A 13,153-nucleotide genomic window follows, 5' to 3' on the forward strand; every position below is an offset into this window, starting at 1 on the left:
ATGAGCACAGCTAAAGGGTATGTGCGTGACCCAGAGGAATGAGCAAATATGTTTTTCTATCACACAGTACAAGATAAAATATGAAAAGCATTTATTGAAAGAAAAAGCTAAAATATTCAGAAGAATGATCTAAAACTTTCAATATCATCTAATAAAAGTTCTGGTGTAGAAAATAGAAAGAATGTGAGAGAAAGTTACATTCGAATAAATGAAAGAAAAAATGTCCCAGAATTGAAGAAAACCATGAATTTTCAGATCGAAAGGGCCACCAAGTGCCAATCCGGATCTTTTTGGCATCAAAGGTTAGTTTCAAAACTAACATGCAGCTCGAATGTGATGCAATTTCAGATGTCATGATAAGGAAGAAATCCTGAAAACTTCCAATGAGGAAAAAAAAAAAAAGATGAACTACAAAGGTATAAGAACCGTCTTGACATTAAGTCTCTCACTGAAAAACAGGACACAACAAGAAAAGAGAGAGGGTTTTTCAAAATTCAGAGGAAAAACATCTTTGAATCTAGAATTTATATAAACAGCCCAACCATCACTCAAGGGTGAAAATAAAAAGACTTTTGTAGCTGGGGGCGGGGTTCAGAAAGTTTATCACCTACAGACTTACTCTGAAATAAATAATAAAAGAGGATAAATCAGCACTAAGAAAAATGAGTTCAAGAGGAAGAGGTGAGAGGCAAAAACAATGGTGAAAACAAAGACTTCAGTAAATTTATTCAAACTAAAGAGTAGGACAAAATAGGCCAAAAAATAAAAAGAAAATAAAAGAAACATTGAAAGGATAAGAGCCCCGGGAGCTGGTGGTGAAAGATGGTGAGGGCAGCACCTAGCCCACAAAGTAAGAGAGGTCTTAGGGACTGTGGACCCCAAAACCACAGGATTTGCAGAATTTAATCAGAATGTGAAGACCTTGCAAAAAAAAAAAAAAAAAAAAAAAAACCCTGAAAACAACCAAAGTGATAATGTATCAAGAAATACATTGGCCTTGGCAGAATTATATGAAGATGAAGTGAAATGAAAATCTTCCAAATCTGATAGAACTAAAGTTAGTCTTAAAAACTGCATGAACACCACCTCAAAGGTTTTCCTGCTATTGAATATGTGTTCACTTGATTAATATAAGGTGCTGACCAAGCATGTCATGCCTCTGTAAGGTTCTTTCTATTCAAGTGAACATGAACAGTGGATTACAGATAATTTGGCCTTTTACTGGGAAAATTGTGAATGAATTTTTTCAAAGAGACAAAGGAATATGGGACTGTCCCTCTGAACAAAGCCGCAAGACCTTTGGGTGATGACAAATCTGAGTCATCTACTCTTAGAGGATACAGATCGGGTATTCCTTTTGTAAGTGGTCTGAAGACATCTAATGGAGACATCAGCTGCAGACTTTGCATAAACTGTGGGGCAACAATTTCAGTTTAAATGGTGGAGAAGTGAGACCTTACAATGACCCAACACATGCTTAATTTCTGGAGTCTCTTAAGGGAAAGGTGATTCTTATTGCATGCATGCCTGAAATTCAGCAACTTACACATATTAGAAATCTTTTAAAGTGGCATTATTGCTGGCAGAAGATTTCAAAGAGGTTCCCCCAGGAACTTCTGCAACTGGTTCATGTTGGCCAATTTGATATGGAAGACCATCAAGTCAAGAAGACATAAAACCTAGAAAAAAGTTCGAGACTTTTAGTGGAGAAAATAAACTCTTACATCTGAAATAGGCCTCTTTCCTCCCCAGAAGAGGAGGAGAAGTCAATTCTTAGGGCAGTTTTTCCTAATGATGATTTCGTGCCAATGACAAAAATTCAAATCAGGTCAGCAGATGAGAGCCATTTGATACAAAGATGCAACAGTACGCACAGGATCTTTGGTGTCCTGGATTTTATTGTCCAGTCCCATCATGAATTTGCAACATTTGACTTTATCTTGCGACTTCATTTGCAAATAGAGAGCTAACTGATGAAAGCCTAACACACGAAGCAGATATTCTTAACACTGTGATACTCCAGCAGCTATAATAATATTACTCGTATCCATGCAGTAGCAGGTAAGAAAATAGTGTCATATTAATAAGGAAAATACTTCCAGCATAAACACAATCGAGTTATTTTTATTACTTTTACAGATACATTTTGGGTTTGTTTTTATTCTATCTGCAGCCTCAGTATAGATAAATTTGTATTAGGGATAGATCTTGAGATAAATATGTTGAGTTTTTACTTGCAGGGCTGGCTAATGTTAGTTATGGCTAATGATGGCTGGCTAATGATGGTTTTTTAACGTCCAGGCAAACCAATTTATTACCTGCTCAGTGTTAATGCAACAACATTTGTTTGCAGGAAAAAAATGAACAAAATCCCTTTTTGATAAACGCATTTGATTAAATTTGCATTGAAATTTCTTTGTCTTTTTTTCCCCAGTAAATTTTAATTTATTAAGTGTCAAAAGTTTTGATTTTTTCAGCCATTTAAAAACGCAGAAATTTAGTTCACAAGCCGCACAACAGGCAGCAGAGCAGTTTGCCACCCAGTTCAGATGACTGATTCCTACTTATGTTGAGGACTGGCATCATAGAAGAACATATAAAGATGCTATTTTAAAAATGTGCTACCCTCAGGTATAAAGATGACACATATATGCATTTCCCATAACAGAAGGTCCAAGAGCCACTAGCCACATGGAACTAATTACAATAAAATAAAAACTTAAGTATCAGTTCCTTATACTAGCCATACTTAAGTGCTTGATAGCCAGAGAACACTTGTGTTATTGAATACTTCACAAACCAGAATACAACAGTTTAGAAGGCCTCACATATTTATTACTGAACCAACCTACTAGTGCAGAAACATATTAAAGACAAAACTCATTTTCCCTATAATTTCCCAATAAAACACAACCAACTGTTCAGATAGTAGCGATCTTTTCAGTGCCACCGTTAAGATCCAAGCAACCCTGACACAGCAAAAACATGTGGTGCCATCTCATGTGCGATTCCTTATAGACCCAGCTTGGTTCTTCTCCAATGTCTCCTCTTGGAGTTGTACCTGATTTTATTACCAGTTTTCATCCGAATCCATTGGGGAATGGGCCGATTCTGCTTTTGTTTCTTGGCCAGGAAACGCTTGATCCTGAAAGTCTTGTGAGAAGACATGGCGAGGAAGAGTCAGACACACGCCCTACGATGGTGGCGAATAAAGAGAGGAGGAAGCAAGCTGAAGGACGTGCTTCTGTTCTTTTTAAAAAAAAAAATTTTATTGGGGAATATTGGGGAACTGTGTTTCTCCAGGGCCCATCGGCTCCAAGTTGTCCTTCAATGTAGTTGTGAAGGGCGCAGCTCAGCTCCGGGTCCAGTTGCTGTTTTCAATCTTATTTTCAGGGGGCACAGTCCTCCATCCCATGCGGGGATTAAACCAGCAACCTTGTCAAGAGCTCGTGCTCTAACCGACTGAGCCATCGGGCTGCCCCTCCAGAGGCTCAGCGGAGGCTCAGCAGTAGCTCAGCGGCAGCTCGTTGACTTCAATCTAATTGTGGAGGGCGCAACTCACTGGCCCATGTGGGAATCAAACCGGCAACCCTGTTGTTCAGAGCTGGTGCTCTAACCAACTGAGCCATCCGGCCAACCCCAATGCATTCGAGTTTCTTGATGCTGCATTGGCCAACAACCATTAAGCAACCTTTTTATCAAGTAAATTGAAGTTTTTGTGATATATCCTGAAAAGTATCTATCTTCTGATTTTAAAATAGTTTGATCATACGATAATTATTTCTGCTACTAAGATTTTATACACCCTTTTTACTTATTGATTTAGCTGTGTTACTAGTATCAAAAAATACAGTTCAGCATTGTATTTTATAGCGCTATGACCATCATAAACTAGAAATAAAAGACATAAAGGTCAGCGATCCTTGACAAGATGTGGTAAACAGCACTTTAAAGTTGAATAACTACAATGCCTCCCAGAGCCTATCTTGATCACATACATTTACACATTCAGCACATTTTTCTAGGGGAAACATTATATATACTAAACACTGTCCTAGCTGTTCAATGCAGTACATATTCTACTCCAAGACAAAAACTAGTGCAGAAATTTAGGAATGTATTTTTTTTTTTTAGGCATGCCGGATCTACAGAATGATAAGCATAAATGTTTGCATTTCTGTTAACACTGCATATTTCCTAAACGAGGCAGTATTAGAAATGATAGAAAAAGCTTTCTTTCCTTCCCAGACACCACTTCATCTTTGGTCACTCCTGGTTAGTTTCCTATTGCTGCCATAACAAATGACTACAAACTTAGTGACTTGCAATAACAGATTTACCATCTGACAATTGTGTAGGTTAGAAGTTTAACATGGGTCTCGTGGGGCTAAAATCAAGGTCACAACAGGACTGCATTCCTTTCATGGGTCTCTAGGAAAGAATCATTTCTTTACCTTTCCAGCTTCTAGACGTTGCCTGCATTCCTTGGCTTGTGGCCGCCTACTTCCATCTTCAAAACCAGCAATGCTGCATCTCTCTGAGCCTGTCATCACAGTTCTCTGACAACGGCCAGGAAAGGTTCTTCGTATTTAAAGGACTCATGTGATTAGATTGGACCCACCAGATAATTCATGTTTATCATCTCCCACCCCATCTTAATGTCTATAGTAACTTTAATCACACCTACAAAGTCCCCTTTGCCATGTAAAATAACAGGTTCCTATCACAGGTTCCTTTAGGAGTCTCCAAGGGGGAATCAGGTCTTTGCTTCTTCCAATCTGTAGAGGCTTCTGGCATCCCTTGGTTCATAATCCTTTCACCCCAATCTCTGCTTCTGTCCTTACATTTTTTTACTGCCAACTTTTATTCTGCCTCCCTCTTATAAGGATTCTTGTGATTACATTTGGCCTACCCAGGTAATCCACGATCATCTCCTTATCTCAAGTTGCTTCACCATCACATCCACAATGTCCCTTTTGCCATGTAAGGTAACATATTCACAGATTTGGGCATCAGGACATGGAAGGCCATTATTCTGCATGCCACGGTCCCCCTTTGCCCCAAAGAGTCACACCATCTCAAATAAATCCAGCCCCTCCAAAGGTGCTCAAAAGTTGCAATCCATTACAGCATCAACTCAACATCCAAAATCTTATCTAAATCTCACCAGCTTAAAAGTCCCACGTCTCGGGTGGCCAGATGGCTCAGTTGGTTAGAGCGTGAGCTCTTAACAAGGTTGCCGGTTCAATTCCCTCATGGGAAGGTGGGCTATGCCTCCTATAACTAAAGACTAAAAACGGCAACTGGACTTGGAGCTGAGCTGCACCCTCCACAACTAGATTGAAGGACAATGACTTGGAGCTGATGGGTCCTGGAGGAACACACTGTTCCCCAATATTCCCCAATAAAAATTAAAAAAAGAAAAAATTTTTTTAAAAATGTCCCACATCTCATTACGTAAATTACCTAAATCAAGTATGACGAAAATTTTGGTGTGATTCCTGGGGCACAATTCATCTTCATCTGTGCACCTGTGAACCTACAAAACAAGTCATCTGCTCCCAAATATATTAGTAGAACAAGCATAGAAAAACAGTTACAGACATTCCCATTCAAAAAGCAGAAAATTGAATGAAAAAAGGAACTACCAGTCCCAAGAAATTTAGAAATCCAGCTACGCACACCCCATTAGGTTTCAAGGTCTGGGAACAATCTTCAGCGGTCTGCAGCTCCATTCTTTGGGTTTGTGAATCCTTCTCAGAGTTGTCTTTCTTTTTTCATGAAAGGTGGCACGTGTATGTAGCTGAGTGGTTTTATCAGCTTATTTCTTGCCTGTAGAATTTGGGAGTGGGTGTCCAACTGCTTTCTTTCTTTTCATACTCTATCTCTTTCAATTGAAGATGGCAATGTTTCTGCTGACATAACATTCTCAAGAAACGTGTGGGTCTCCTATGTATGTCATGGGAGATGGTAAGCTCTGCCACACATCTTTCCTAGGTAATATTAATACCGTCTCTGTTTTGGGACAGGGGTTTGAATCCTAGGAGTGCTAGCAGAACTGCTACACGATAAATGTGCTGATTCCACAACCCCAGAGAAACCCTTTTCTCAGTGTCATAATATAGTTAGAAGATTATTTCTAAGTCTTCCCCTCAGAATAGGAAGCCTTGCTCCTTTTCACTTATTGAAAACAACTTGGATAATACATAAATACCAGTCAGTCCCAGTTCAAAAACTTACCAGGGATAAACTGCACTTTTACAGAAGCAAAATCGTCTTCCTAAAGGAATAATTTATTGGGGAAGAAAATGAACATTTTAAATAAAAGGGCATTGTCATGTTTTGGATTAACAAAACAGGGGAAAAAATTAACCAAATCCTCTAAAATTATTTCAAATTTTATTCTTGCAGTTTCTATTTATCAGTTAGGTAGAATGCCTATAAGTGCACATATAAAAATAACTGCCATTGTGGTCTATAACAGTCTCCAAAACATAGAAGTTTATATTAGGAGAGAAATGAAACATCCAAAAGGGATGAACAATACTTCCACATATGTTACATAATGTTTTGCTTAATTTAGAGTTGTTTTCCTGAATTCTTTTTATTGCCGCAGTCACTACCACTTTTAAAACTTATAATCATCTCAAAAAAAATTATGGAACAACGAGGAGTAAGACAACCATGTATGAGGTCAGTCGTTTTGCATGATGTATGTAATCAAAAAGTTTGGAGATGAGGAGGGAGGATGGGTTTAGGGTCAGTTGTAAAGGGCACAAGTACCACACAAAGCAGGTTGAACTTTGTGCAGACGAGTGTTTCAGCCACGTAAGGGACATGATCATGAAAGAAGAATCCTCTAGCTGCCAGGTGGAACCTGCACTGGGGGGATAGGAAGGGAGTGACTCTTAGAGACCGGTGAAGGAGGCCGCTGAATTGCCCGATCAAGAATTGCCCCCTAAATGATAAAATAGCATCCGTGTAGGGAGAGAGAAAGGGCTTCGTGTGAGAGATAATTAGGAGGAGGTCCAACAGTACTTTTTTCTCAGCATCTGCCTCACCTTTTGGGGGTAACTGTACCCTGTTTTGGGGATATCACCTTTTTTCATCTTTAGTCCTTGTGCGTTTTAGGCTCTGGGCTGCAGGGTAGGACACAAGACCTGCGTCATTAACTCACTCTGTTTCCTCAGGCCACCTTCTTGGAGGAGCACATGACCCTAATCAGGACAATCAGGCCACCAAGATTCCTGAGGGACTTTGGCAAGCAAACTCCCTCCTGCTAGACCAAGTCGTGTGATGATGAGAGCCTGGCGCTGCCCGGGCCTGCAGGGACCTGGGATGGAGCTGGCCCAGGGGATGCAGAGCCTAGAACTGGGTCCTGGGAGCATCTTCAGAGCCCAGAATAAAGCCTACCTTAGCCAGCTGCGCTCATGCCCTTGGGATGAGCCAGTGATTTATTTTTTATTTTTGGTCTAAGCCAGGTTGGGTTGGGTTTTCTGTTCACACTGACTCCAAATGAAGAGTACTCAAAGTGTCCCTAATAATTAGCCCTGGAAACAGGGAGAATGTCTGGAGTCCCCTGCTCTTAGTCTCAGAGCAAGGATTGAGGACGAGAGACGTCCTTAGCCACTGCCGGCCCCTCTTAGAGGCGGCCATAGCTTCCTGATTTGCTAATTTAGCAGAATCCATAAGACCCTGGAAGGGGTGGGCCATACCAGTGACTCCCAGATTTTAGGACTTCACAGATTCCACCGATTTGGGAATGTCCTAGATTTCATCCGCAAAATTACAAAGAAAAATCTTAGGGTCCAAATTAGAATTGCCAAATTTTAATTTTGTTAATTAAAAACCTTTAAAACAACAACAAAAAAACTACGACCTTCTACCATCATCATCATTTCATAAAAGAAACAACACGTTGCCACACACTCACAAAAAAAAAAAAAGATAACTTTAGAATAAAAGATAGCACTTTACCATAAACCCTTTTGGTTTTGTTAAAAGATACTAGTTGTACTCACTTCTCTCACTGTGTCTCAGATACATGAAAACTTTTTACCAGCAACACCCATCTGCTTAGCGGCCTAGCGCAGAAGCCGTGCCCTGCAGCAGGGTCCCCAGCCCTCAGCTCTCATCCACATCCGTGGGACAGGGAAGTCTAAACAACACGGGGTCCTAGGTGGCCCCAGCAGGAAGAAGGAGAATCCTAAGCCTGGTAGGAGGATTAAAGATCCCAGGGAAAGGCCCCACTCGGGCAGGGAGGACCTGACAAGGGAAGGAAGCCACAGGACAGAGCGGCATTCGGGCAGGCTTGAGGGAAACATCCATTCCCAGCACTGGCCGACCCCGCAGCCCTCTCCCCAGACTACCATCTGAGGGGCTGCCACACTGGGTCTAATGAAGGTGCTGGCAGAGACTTGGAACTGTGAGAGGCAAGTCCCCCTCCAGAGCCGCAGAAGCCTCCTTGGGGATTTAGCATCAACGGAGACTGGGGCTACGGCATGGACGTGGCCATGGGCTCTTGTGCTGCAGGGAACAGTAGCTCACTCAGCTCAGCTCAGGCAAGGGAAGGTGTGAGCCTATAGGATGCCCAGATGGGATTCTCTCCCCTCCACATCTCCTTCCTGGGGAGGTGCTTACCTGCCCACCCCATGAGCTGGGTTAGTAGGAGGGAGTCTTTGATGAGTCACTCTGTTAGCAGAAATACACACTGCAGTGGTGCAGTCAGTATCAGAAAACGCTCTTGAATTTCCATCTGAGGGACCTAAACATCCCCAACCTTCCGCGTCACACCTACCTGAGAGCCAGGACCTGGGGCAGGACAGCAGGATCACACGACTGAGGGAGAAGGAGGAGAGTGAAAAAAGGAGGAAGGAAGGCTCAGGAAGCGGGGCTCCCAATGGCCAATCAAGGCAGGCAGAATGGACTGATAGGAGACCCAACGGGAAAAGGTTCCTTGCACCCTGCCGTGCACTCCGCGTGTACACAAAGTGTGGACACAGATTCACCCAAGAGCACACTTTTTTCGCCAGTAGGCTCTGCCTTTCCATGCTTCCAACGTTAAGGACTGAGTCAAGGGGTTATCTAAAGACACACAGGGCACATCAAAGGAGCCAAAGACTTCAAGAACCCAGATTGCAGCACAACCAGGCTTCAGGAAGGGCTACATGATAGGTTTGAGGGAGTCCCAGGCCCTCAGCAAATTAAAATCCTCAGGTCTTCGTTCTTCTGTCTCATCTCTGCAGTTGTCAACTTTCAGATACTGCCAACTCACACCATCTCTCCTTTACATGCCACCCAAGTTCCTGAGACACCCAAGATCTGATCAGCTCTGAACATCTGTCTCAGTGGGACCCTAAGCCATGATCTCTGGCCGGTCTAAGAATCACCTGACCTTGAGCTAGGTATCCATCAGCTAAGGCATAGAATGGCAGGGGAGGGGCTTCTGTGTAGGCACTATAAGTACAGCAGTTGCCTTTAGGTGTAGCAGGGCAGGCACCCTGATTGACATATCAGGTCCAGCTGGCATGAGGGCCAGTTCTGTCTCCAGAGTGGCTGTCAGGAGCTAGCAGCACCTTTGCGTCACCAAGCATTGTAGCTTTCCACCAGATATGCATCCAATTCCAGCTCTTTTATTTATTTTTTATTTTTTAAAATAGTGAGTCCAGTTTGTTTTTGTCTTCTTTTGCTTTTAATTTTATTGGGGAATATTGGGGAACAGCGTGTTTCTCCAGGGCCCACCAGCTCCAAGTCGTTGTCCTTCAATCTAGTTGTGGAGGGCGCAGCCCACCAGCCCATGTGGGAATCGAACCAGCAACTCTGTTGTTCAGAGCTCGCGCTCTAACCAGTTGAGCCATCCGGCTGCCCCCTCCAGCTATATCTCAAACCCCAGATCTCTGAGGTCAAGTGAGGCTGAGTGCCCAAAGATTCCGCAGTCCCATGCTCCTGGGGCCAGGTCCTCCCCTCCACCACCCACCACCGCCATATCAGAGAAGCCGAGGACGCATGCCAAGTCATATGCACTGGGTTGTTTATTGTCACACTGCTTATGGGACAGGGGTAAGAGGGGGAGGGGAGCCCTCAGACAGACAAGTGGAAGAAGGGGGGAAATGGGAAACATCTATTTTCCAAATTCTGTTCTTCCTCCCAGCATGTGCTGGTAGGGGCTCGGCCACCAGCAGGACTCCCTTAGATGCAAGCACAGTGCTGCGTGAGAAGGTTGGGCACCGTCTCATACTTGAAAGAGTAGCCTCCATCCGAGGTGGTGCGGACACGGAGGGACCTCATGGTTCCCGGGAGAGCAGCACAGCAGGGCTGGGCCCCTGGCACCAGAGAAAGGAGCTGGACAGGGGTAGGGGGAACCCCAGGGAGCGGGAGAGGCCCGTCTGGTTGGGTGGGTGGCCCACAGCCACCGTGACAATAGTGGAAGATGAAACTGGGAGGGTGCACGATCCACTGTTCCCAGCCCAGCTCCTGGAAGGAGATGTTGAGGGCCGCCCGGTGGCAGTGGGCATGGGCAGCGGGCTCCTCTGGAGGCCTCTGCAGCAGGCGCAGCGCGGCGGGAGACCAAGGCCCGGGCAGCGGGGGAGCCGAGCGTCGGGCTCGTTCCCTTCTGCTAGGCGGCTTAGCCCGTGTGTGGGCCACCAGGAAGGGTGTGGTCTCAGGCTTGGCTGAGCAGGAACAGAGAGGACAGCGCAGCAGTAGTACCAGGACAGGTTGGGTCAGCAGAGGGAGGGCAGAGGCAGCCAGGTTTAGCACAGCCCAGCTAGGAGGTGCCTGGCCCAATGACACAGGCACCGCTATGGGACCCCCAGATGACAGAGCCAGAAGGTCTAGCAGGGGCCCAGAGCTATTGGAGGCTGCTGTGCCCTGCCTGTCCAGTCCCATGTGAAACCATAGCTGGGCGGAAGTCACCTGGCGACTGCGTGTGTGATGGGATGGCCGGAACATGTATGTGAAGAGGCCCTCCTCAGCCTCCTGGGCCAGCTCTCCCGCCGCTGGCTGGTCCTCACAGCTGGCACCTGCAGGAGACAGAGGGAAGGGAGAGGGCAGCCGTGACTGGAGAGACGCAGCTGCCATTCACGAGCCTGCCAAAACTCCACTGAGTGCTCTGCCAGACTCAGGACTCCCCCCAGTCTTGGGAGAACTGACAGAGGCTCCTCTTTTGTTATTTCATCACAAAAGGACTTAAAAAGTACAAGACATTGCCAACTTCTCTCGAGTGGTTTTACCAATTAATATACCCATCAGCAATGTGTAAGAAGCCCTGACACTCTATCTTCACCAACACTTGGAATCGTTAGTTATACTTAAATTTTTTGTTCATCTTAAAGTGTGAAAGGGCACCTTGAATGGCACGTAGGCAGGCATTTGTAGGATTACTCTTCATATCTTTTTACATGTCAGTAATAGTATATTACAAAATTTTTAAATAACTCCACTTTAATAAGATAGGTTAACACCAAAAAGGAGGAGGAGAAAAGACATAGCTGAGAATAAAGGACAGTGCTTTCTAAGAAAGTGCAGTTGGCATCCTTACCCTGACAGGTATACAAACTACACTAAACAATCATGGATCAGCACCAGGTGAAGGTCTGGCAATTGGGGCTATACTGCTACATGGATTATCTCATGGATAACTTCACAACGAGCGACCCATTTTGTAGATAAGGAAACTGAGGGTTAGAAAGGTGAAGTGACATTGAACTACGAAGTGTCCATGCCGGGATTCCACCTGATCCCAAAGCCACACTTACTTACTGTGCAGCAGGGGGACTGAAGCACAGGGAGGCAGGGGTCCTCTCTAAGAGAAAGGTGGGCCAGATTACAAGAAAGTCCAGCCAGAGGAGGCCTTTTCTCATTGAGTCAGTGGAACATGGGGAGGTGAGAAAGGAACTCAAGAGAAGGTAGACTAGTTTCCCAGAAAAGTTTCCCAACAAATCTCTCTCCTGCATCTCTGTTATTTCTCAAGTCTCAGCTACTTGGGGCTAAAGAAAGGACCAGAACAGGGAGCAGGGGCAGAAATAGGAGGAAAGTGGCAGGAAGAGACCACGCCCAGATATCGCTGACTCCAGAGACCCTTAGCCTCCCAGGAGAATATCTCCCAGCTACCTCATATGAGCCATGCACTCTAAGTGCAGCATCTCCCGAAATCCTGAGCGATAGACATTATTGCCCATTTTATAGATGAGGAAACAGCGGCTCAGGTAGGTTCAGTCATTGGCCCATTGTTGCAAAGCCAGTTGAATAGCAGGTCTGGGATTCAAACCCAGATCTGCCTGCCTTCCAAGCCCATGCTGTCCCACACTGCTTCTCAAAGTCACCAGTTCCCCATCCTCATTACCTGTGGCCGGGAAAAGGATGGCCTGGGAGACATCCTCCTCCTCGGGCTCAGAGCCCCTGCGCATGGAGCCCCCCACAGCATGTCTTCGGGGCAAACGCCTGACTCCAAGATCTCTACTTTCACGAGTCACTGCTGGGGACCCCAAGGCATCCAGGAACAGGGCCCTCACTTTTGCCAAGACAAGTTCCCGGTCCACCTCCGGCCCATGGCAGCTATGCCCCCGCTGTGGGGCCACCAGCAAGAGGAGTAGCAGTGGCAGCCGGGGCAACATAGCTCACCTGCCCCTGACAATGGCGAACCCACAGCCTGCCCTGTGCCCCTCTGTCAGGGTCTGCCCGGGACCTCCCCCACTCTCCCTTCCCCATCCCACCACCTGCCTTCTTCTACCCTTCTCATCCCAGTCTTCCCCAGGCCTTCCCACACCCTGCAGTCCAAGTTGCCCCTGCCGTGGCATTGAGGCCTCCTATCTCTGACGCAGATGTCTGTGACCCTGAGCCTTATCTCCCACTCCCGCCAGGAATGTGGGGGAGGGGGCTGGTGAGGGTTTTTCACCCCAAGTGACCTCTCACATACAACCCCTTCCCCCTACACACACACACACACACACACACACACACACACACAGTCACATCCCAGCACCCAGCACAGAAGTGACATCAGGTGGAACAGGAGGCTGGGAGCTGTGGCCTGCCAGCTCTTAAAAGTGTTATTTGCTAAGGTGACAAAACACACCAGCCCCTCAGACCTTCTGGGGCCCCTTTCAGACAAACAGCTGCTGGGCCAGTCATGGGGGGAAGGGCTGAGGCTGGA

General features: G+C 45.5%; 2 protein-coding genes and 1 pseudogene across 2 annotated transcripts; 1 reads left to right on the forward strand and 2 right to left on the reverse strand.

Annotated features, from left to right (window-relative positions):
* Positions 1 to 1,676, forward strand: LOC117025941 (UBX domain-containing protein 2B-like; annotated as a pseudogene).
* A 1,257-nt stretch (positions 1,677 to 2,933) lies between these two features.
* Positions 2,934 to 3,196, reverse strand: LOC117026064 (60S ribosomal protein L39). The gene has a single exon (XM_033112495.1). The coding sequence runs from the start codon at positions 3,166 to 3,168 to the stop codon at positions 3,013 to 3,015; it is 156 nt and encodes a 51-aa protein (XP_032968386.1). The 5' UTR covers positions 3,169 to 3,196; the 3' UTR covers positions 2,934 to 3,012.
* Positions 3,197 to 10,026: 6,830 nt separating this feature from the next.
* INHA (inhibin subunit alpha) lies at positions 10,027 to 12,995 on the reverse strand. Its single transcript, XM_033112132.1, has 2 exons — positions 12,344 to 12,995; positions 10,027 to 11,021 (listed from the first exon to the last, which is right to left on the reverse strand). Exons 1-2 carry the CDS (start codon positions 12,612 to 12,614, stop codon positions 10,189 to 10,191), a joined length of 1,104 nt encoding a protein of 367 aa, XP_032968023.1. The 5' UTR covers positions 12,615 to 12,995; the 3' UTR covers positions 10,027 to 10,188.
* Positions 12,996 to 13,153: the final 158 nt, after the last annotated feature.

Source organism: Rhinolophus ferrumequinum, chromosome 8, assembly GCF_004115265.2.
Source record: "Rhinolophus ferrumequinum isolate MPI-CBG mRhiFer1 chromosome 8, mRhiFer1_v1.p, whole genome shotgun sequence".
NCBI classification, from domain to species: domain Eukaryota; kingdom Metazoa; phylum Chordata; class Mammalia; order Chiroptera; family Rhinolophidae; genus Rhinolophus; species Rhinolophus ferrumequinum.